Source organism: Phalangium opilio, unplaced genomic scaffold (genome assembly GCF_054372755.1).
Source record: "Phalangium opilio isolate 3A_F unplaced genomic scaffold, DU_Popi_V2 ptg000200l_1, whole genome shotgun sequence".
NCBI classification, from domain to species: domain Eukaryota; kingdom Metazoa; phylum Arthropoda; class Arachnida; order Opiliones; family Phalangiidae; genus Phalangium; species Phalangium opilio.
Window position 1 is genome coordinate 31862 of NW_028324213.1, and position 8575 is coordinate 40436.

Consider the following 8575-nt stretch of genomic DNA (forward strand, 5'->3'; position numbering starts at 1 on the left):
GGTTTATCTTTTTGGGGTTGACTCTGCTTTATTTGCATTCTCCCTGTTCTATGTATAGCCATAGCCTGTTCTTTTCTTTCTACCGTTTTCCTTAAAAAGTTCAACACATTATCTACTGTCCAAGATCCCCTTTCTTTATCCTCTTTCCCAAACTCTTCTAACAAATCCAATGGAATTAATCCCCCTAAAATATGCACGTATAATTCCATATTTTGAACTGTGAGTTGTCCTAACGCCTCTAAACTTCTAACTTCTATTTGGCAAGAATCGTGCAAGTGCCTCAATGCTTCGACATTAGTAGAATCATGAACTGGTTTTAATTTTAACAAATTATTAATTCTTGCACTAGTTATCATTTCTTTTCTACCATATCTTTCTTCTAAAATATCTGCCGCTATTTTAAAATGTTCTATACCGTCAATAGCCTTTTCGGCTTGGCCTTCTAAATAAGAACGTTAATATATCAACTTAGCTGCTGCATCCAGTTGTTGTTGGTTGACTGCTACGTTGAACTGAGGCCAGAATCGTTGCCAATTTTCTAGTCCACCGCTGAATCTCCTGATACTGATTTGAGGCAATTTCACAGTTGCTGGAGTTTGATTTCCGGATACTGTTGGTTGGACGCTCGCGCTGTTGTTTTCCGTCGCCGTCTCGTCTTCTTTGTTACTCGCGAGCCATCTTTTTGCACGCTCTGTCCAGTACGTTAAAAATTCTATCCAGTCTTCCTCGTCTTTCACTGCCGCAGTAAGTTTATCACCGTCCGTAATTAATTTCGAGATTGTTTCGTTCAGTTTTGTTATTTTTCCTTCCCTTGCCGACACTTGAGCTAAGTTGTTCGCAATTACTTCTTCATCCACTTCTTCGTTTTCCAGTTCAGCTTTTATAGCGTCTAAGGCTTTTTTCATAGACCGTCTTACGGCGTCCCGTTTTATTTTATTTCTTTCTTGCTAATTTATGTTATTAATCTAAAGGTTCTTACGTACACTCAATCCCGGGTTTCGGCACCATGTTTCGCTTTCATAGCTTTATTCTTTTAATCCGTTACTTTTAATTTCTGGGAGAGCTCAAATTTTTATAAGTGTTCCGACCGACTGAAAAATTGAAACCTTAAGTCCCCGTTCGTCGCGTAACTTATAAGAATCACTCTAATCAATAACAAAGTCACTCAGTTTTTTGCTTTAGACGAATTCAACGTTTTATTCAATTCCAATCAACTCAAATTCTTTTATTTTCAAACTGTTCCTTTACTTTAACTTTTCTTTTGTATTATTTTTTCCGTGGTATCTAAACCTTTTCCATTTCTTTTATTTTTCGTGGTATCTAAACCTTTTCCTTATTTCCATTATTATTTCCTAGGTTTCTAAACCTTTTCCATTATTCCATTATTTCCGTGATACCTTTTCCTTTTCCTAAGTTCCATTTTTTAATTATTATGTCCGAAGACTATAGCTCCTTGCCTAGGTCTGAGCTTCATTTCTTTTTATTTCTTATGCCCGACTAAGGACTTCTAGCTTCTTCGCTAGCCCATTCCAAAGTGATTATTCTTTGACGTCCAAGTCAGGACTCCTAGCTAGGTTTCAAAGTTCCATTTCAATTTTCCACCCCATATTCAAATCCAGTTTATGTTTTTACCAATTTGCAATTTTGGCCAGAGCATCGGCCTTTACCCTTATTATTCTATCCCCTCATTTTCTCTTTTATTTATCTTAAAGTGTTAGTGACATAATTTTTGTCACCCACAAACTTAAAATGCTAAAAAAATCCTTGAAAAATCTTGTTTATTATGATATGTTTACTTTTGTATTTGGTTTCGTAGAAATTTGTAAAATTGCAATCAAAGTTTTGTGTTTGGAAAAGGCCTAGTTAAAATTTTGATTCGCTTGATGATGTAGTAAAGAGAAACTTTCACTCTAGATGTCGCTCCCGTGACGCCTATAAGTGTCTCAGCGCCGCGTTAAGCCTATTTTATTCAGATTCGCGCGGCATTAGTAGACGCGAGATGCCGTGAGTGACGTAGCAAGGAGAAAACCCGCCAAAAATCTTCTCCGCAAAATTTGCTTTTGCCCCCCCAAATTTCAAGTTTTCAAAGTGTTTTTCTGTGTTTTCCTTCATATTTAAATATTAATCAAGCATATTTTTGGAATCAGAAGAGTTTAAACTCTCAAAAAAGTAAGGTTTTCTTTAGATTTGAGATAATTTTTAAATCACGTCGCTATTCCTTTAACTTTCACTTTTTACTAATGCACGTGCATGTCATATAATACCCTGAATCTTTGCTCTGTCCTATCCAAGCTAACAAATTTTATTACTTTGTTTTTCAAGCGAACCGATCTCTTCGGTCAAAGATTCTGTTTAAAGCAGTTATACTTATTTTTTCTTACACAAATATCCGACTAAAGTTTTCTATACTTTTTTTCAAGGAACGATAATAATCCAAGGTTTACAAAAAATATAAAACACAAATGAATACAAACTCAATAAACATGAATATTTTTGCGCGCGCGTGAATTAGGCCTAATTCTTATTAAAACATTCATAAACCAATGCACCTCAATTAAAATTCATACACTTATTTTCAACAACAGGTATGTTTAGAACGATTTTTTTTTTCAAAATTCAAGAAAAAAATTTTGTTTCCGCATAAACACAACATATTTCCAATTTTTTTCGAATAGAATTATTGGTTTTAAGTTTTAAGCCTTGTACGATAATTTAAAACCCTTAAAACACTTCTCACTAAAATTTCAAGAGATTCGAACCAGTGAAACCGATGAAAACATACTCGTGGCTACTTTCCGTTTTAAAATTTTGTAACTTTGGAAAAACTTAAAATGCCCATTTTGCACATCTCTTAAAAATTTCAAGAAATATTTTAGAATTTGGGGAAAAAAAGGAGTCTTAAATTAATTTTGATTTTTGGCGTGATCGAGTGGACCGTGGGTAGACTGTAGTAAAGCATGACCAACTCGATCACGCGCACCACGACACTACACTAGATGCTAGCGCGGTCGAGTGGGCTATGAGTTAGAGTTTCAGTTTGTGTTTCAAATGGGCTTCGAGCCATGCGTTGAGCATGAATTTTTATATCTGTTGGGCTTCATTAATGTTACAGTACAGCACATAGCGTATTAAGATAGATATAAATATTTAATATTTAAAAAGTGGCTTATATTTTCAAAATTAACGGAAGTTTATCAAGAAATGCATGCGTGCCTAAATTATAAATCAGTTAATCAGCGCAAAGGCCTAATAGGAAGGCGATCTGCGAAAAGCTTTCGATAGTGTAGATCACGAACATCTACTAAACAAACTATACAAACAAGGGATCAGAGGAACTGCAAGTGCGTGGCTAAAAAGCTACCTAGAAAATAGACAATGCTACACTAGAGTGGGAAGGGATTTATCTGCGCCAAGTCAATTAATGTCTGGAGTTCCGCAGGGCTCTATAATATCACCACTCTTATTTAATCTATTTATAAATGACCTCATAAAACAGGCACCGTCTGGTCACATGTTCATGTACGCAGATGACGCGCTCCTTTTATATAAATCCGCAAACCCAATAAATGCAATAGATCAATCAAACCACTACCTAGATAAGATATTTAAGTGGATCACAGATAATGGGCTTCTCCTTAATATAAAAAAGACGGAATGCATAATATTCCATAATAGGGGTACAGATGTCAGTAGGGTACTAAATGGTATCGACCTTAATAAGGAAAAAATTAAAATAGTAGATAAATACAAATACCTAGGCCTATACTTTGATAAACACCTGACCTGGGACAGTCATGTTAATATAACAAGCTCAAAATTAGCCCGAGTGAATGGATTACTTTACCATTGTAGAAAAATGGTACCCAGAAATATTCTAATTGAAATATACCACGCATTATTTAATTCGGTGCTCTCCTATGGAATACAATTCTGGGGCAACACAACAAAAGCTAATAAAAATAGGATACATATCCTACAAAAATGGGCAATTAGATCAATATATAATTTATCATTTAGAGACCATTCCCAAGAGTACTTTACTAGGGCAAAAATTTTAAACATACAAGAGAGTATACAGTGGGCGGGAAAATAGCCTACTAAAAATGAAGCAGAAAAATAGACATACTAGATCACTAGAGCTATTAGATTTACCTAAATGTAACACTTCAAAAAATTCACGTCTATATTTTATACGGGAATAAAATTATATAACACAATATCACCTGAAATTCAAGCAAAACCGACATTAACTAGATTTAAAAAGACTATAAAATCACTAATATTAGAAAAAAATAATAAAACCTTCACTTTTTTATTTAATTTGTTTTTATAAAGCCACCTTTGGCATAACCAATTGTTAAATGTTTTATATTATACCATGCCACTGTTCAATTTTAAGTGGATATAACATATCTTTTTTCATGAATCTTTAACACTAATTATTATAATACACCATTGTTAAATTTATTTTTTATTTGATTAAATTAAATTGTTGTATTAAATTAAGCAGATAGGCACGGGGATTACAAGTCACAATGTGACTTAGCCCCGTAGCAAACTGTATATGTAATGAAAAGGAAAAATAAACATTTTGAATTTGAATTTGAATTTATATGAAACGTATTTACGCGTATTTCCTTGGAATTTTCTTTGTTTCGTGATATTTTAGTAAACGCCGAGCCCAAGTAGGTCTTCAAGAAAGAAGATATTGTAGAGGGTGATAGTGTACGTACGAAACGATAGTTTATATTTATTCGTCGCCAAGGCTTAAGGTAAAGTTTCTTGTATTTACTTATTACTTTTAGGCAAGTAATAAACAAGCGCCAAAAACTCGCGTATCGTAGAAACCCTTACTTGGAACGCATTCATCATTTACGAATTACTAAGGAACTAATGGAGAATATTGACATTATATCAGAGAATAATGGTTCTGAAAACCATACGTTTCATCAAAAGCTAAATAATGATCATCCAGTTCATATTGAAAATAATGACTCGCAAATGACTTTAAACAACTCGTCTATTTCTAAGGATGAAGCTATTGAGACTGTGCCTACCTTTGAAAATACAAAAACTGATCTTTGTAAAAATATGTACAACGATTCGTGGAAGCCAATATATGAAGAAGCTTCGCCAACTCTTGTTTTGCCAACCGAGCCAAGCAGCGAATATGAAACTATCAGACAATTATCGGAAAATATGGACGATCAGGGTATAAGTTCGACTAACTCTCTCATTGCACGAAAGATTCGATTACTAGAAATAATTCGAGAAAAAACATCCGAATTAACTTACAATTTTAACGCCGCAGCGTTCCAACTTCAAGTGACTCTCTTTGCGTTGCCTGAAGAGTTACAACTGAATTTGGTGGCCGGAATCTTTAATAATTTCTCGAATAATTCGAAATTCTGGGAAAAATTGAGTGAGATCTCGGATTTCAGGGAAATACTACAATCGGTGAGTTAGTTAATCCATTATTAGAAACAGTTCCCACAGGTCAGGGAAAATTTTTATAATGCTCGAAAAAGATCAGGGATTTTTTAATAGTTTTAAGTTTCTAACAATCTTGGGGATTTTTTGTTTTTTTTTTTTCACTGGATAAATTTTCTTGGGTTTAATTTTTGGCAATTTTGAACGTTCCAGCTAGGGATGTCAACTTTCTAGGAAAAAAACGGTTTTCGGTTAACCGATTAATTTTAATGGCCGGTTTAACCGATTCTAAAAACTGAAAAAAACCGGGTTTTTCAAAACCTTTTAAATATCTTTAATTATAGAAAATAATTACGAAAATTCCGTTATCTCTGAAAACATTTTGTTCGACCTCGCCCTTTTTAATAGCTTAATTTAGTTGCTTTTTGCTTACTATTTTTATATAAATTAGTCACTAATTCAACTAAAATTGAGCCCTGATAAATACATTTTAAGGTCCTCTTAACATTGACAAGTTTTGAGTCTTTACTTGTCCAAAAAGATTAGGAAATATAGGAATAACTCAGCTAGGAATATAAATTATTTCAAATTGTTAATTGTGGCTGACAAATTAACCCTGTTGTATTTATTTAAGAGTTTTCTCTGATAGGGTTCGCGAGATTCGGAAACCTCCGATATTTTCTGTTTAAGAATGGTGATTAAAAATCTCAATAATGATATGAAGAACTTAAGGGACGCTAACGCGAGGGGGTAGACGCTTTGGATCTCTGTGTACACCTGAGTTCAAAAGAGTTCAGCTTTGACAGTGCATTGAGTTCAAATCCTTTCGAACTCAGAGTTCAGCTTGACAGTACATTGAGTTCAAGTCATATTGTGCACCTGAGTTCTCAAGTGTCTTCCCCCTCGCGCTAACGTTAAGCAGAAATATACTTTTTCTCTCGTTAAAAATAAATTGGAAGAAGAAATTCAAGACTTGCAATTGAAATTTAAAGTAACAGGCGGCTCCATTATCACCCCTAGCATGCTGGCTAATCTTCTGGACACGAATTTTACCTTGCCAAAGGCAGGAACCAATCAGACCTAATGCACTAGGTCCCATTGGTTCCTGCCTTTGGTTTAACTAGCCTTTGCCAAGCTTAGCCAACGTGTAGCAGAAAAGGCATCTTTCAGGGGCATGAACGGAGCCGCCCTTTGCTTAAACGTTAGTTAATAAAAAAAACAATTTAGCTTATCTTTTTCATGATTTTATAATCCATAATTTGATTTTAATTAGAACTTGGTGCTTGAAATGAAAGGCTTGAAAATAAGCCATGAATCGGAGTTGAATCGCTTGAACCACGAAAAACAGAAGATGCAAGATCAAATCAACAATTTAATTAATGAAAACTGTCTTTGTACACAAAGACGCGAAAAAGTAAGAGATAAGATTAGAAAATTAATTGTTTGAAGTAACAGATATTCAAATTTTCATTTTTGAAGACGTGATTCTAAAACATCAATTATTTTAAAAAATTTCTTATCTTAGTTTTTTTCACCAAAATTCCTTAAGTAAAATATTTTATCCTTAAACATGTGCATCATTTTAGAAATAGAAAACGTATGCATTTTATTTTCTTTTTAAAATTTAGAGTTAGTTTGAGTATTCGGGCCTATAAGGAGAATAAAATGGACAGAAAATCGTTGATAGCAGACAAATTAAAAGGAGCATGGAAACTTATTCTAACGTGTTCGTTAATTTTAAAGTTTTCGAGGTTCCAAAAATTGACGTGTTGTATATCTCTCAAAAGATCACGATCAAGCTACAGATCCTTTTGACTATAATAACTACATCACAGTCAAAGGGCGAATGTAATTTTCGGTTCGCAATATCTTCAATTTTAAAATATAAAATTAAATTCTTCTAGCTCAATTTTTCAGATATCCGAGTATTTGAACTTCCTCGAAGCAAATGTTTCTAGAAAATAAACAGTAGTATCAAGGTAGTTTCTCTGAAATTTTTGTGAAAAAAACTAAGATAAGAAATTTTTTCAAATAATTGATGTTTTATAATCACGTCTTCAAAAATGAAAATTTGAATATCTGTTACTTCAAACAATTAATTTTCTAATCTTATCTCTTACTTTTTCGCGTCTTTGTGTACAAAGACAGTTTTCATTAATATCTGTCACTTCAGTCTTAATATGAATTAAAACTGTTTAGAAACTAGTATTTTAAAACTTATACTGAAAAAAAGGGGCTCCATTTTAGTCTTGTGGTGTTGCTCGTTTATTAGTTACCGCGTTTGAACTAACAAGGCCCTAACCATCTATTATAGAAGTATTAATCTTGATTGCTTCAACGCCCAGTCCAACTCAAATTGCCTTCCCGTCATGGATGCAATAATACAAATAGATTCCGAAGACCTAGGCTAAAAAATTATTACGTAGACCTGTGTATAAAAACAATCTATACACCTGTGCACAAACATATTCCATAGACCTGTGCTGGGTGACCACATTTCCTAAATTTTATAATTTTTCCTATTTTCGGATGTCTTCCTATTAGTTCCTACAGAAGTAAATGAACCGAAGTTACTTAAGACTCTAAAAACTGTCCAACACATTTGACATAACGCGGGGCTTTAAAAAAGCAGAACCTTTCATCCCCCCCCTCGTCCTTGGCAGAATTATTGCAGAGGATTCTGGGACCAAAGACTATAAGTGACTGCGCCATTTAAGCCCGACTATATAGTCTTTGTTCCGGTATTTCAGTTGTTTTGAAAAAGTCGTCTGCTTCATCAAATTGATCTTGACGTCCAAGGCTTAGGCTTAGTACCTGTTGTTTACTTGCCGTTTCGGAACTGTATACCGATGGTTTCTGATTCAAATCGATCCCGAATTAAAAGCAACTTCAATTATGGCCAAAAACTTAAAGGAGAAACTGAATATTTATCTAAAAAATATTAAACGACCCTTCGTTATTTCAAGATTCCAAAATTACAAAGACATTTTGAACTCAGCAACAGGCCAAAAGTATATTGAAAATCTTGTTGCTCTTTTTGAAACTTTGCTTAAAGAATGTAAGCCTGACAGTCCTAAAAAAGAGGTAGACCTAAGAAGCACCTCATTTTTGTCAAACCTTTGATTGAATATTCAAATGAAGACGA

At 33.8% G+C, this 8575-nt stretch overlaps 1 protein-coding gene across 1 annotated transcript; it reads left to right on the forward strand.

Moving 5' to 3' along the window:
• Positions 1–4850: 4850 nt before the first annotated feature.
• LOC149621737 (uncharacterized) lies at positions 4851–6184 on the forward strand. Its single transcript, XM_089853619.1, has 3 exons — positions 4851–5212; positions 5312–5457; positions 6080–6184. The coding sequence occupies exons 1-3, from the start codon at positions 4894–4896 to the stop codon at positions 6182–6184; spliced, it is 570 nt and encodes a 189-aa protein (XP_089709745.1). The 5' UTR covers positions 4851–4893.
• The last annotated feature ends 2391 nt before the right edge of the window (positions 6185–8575 follow it).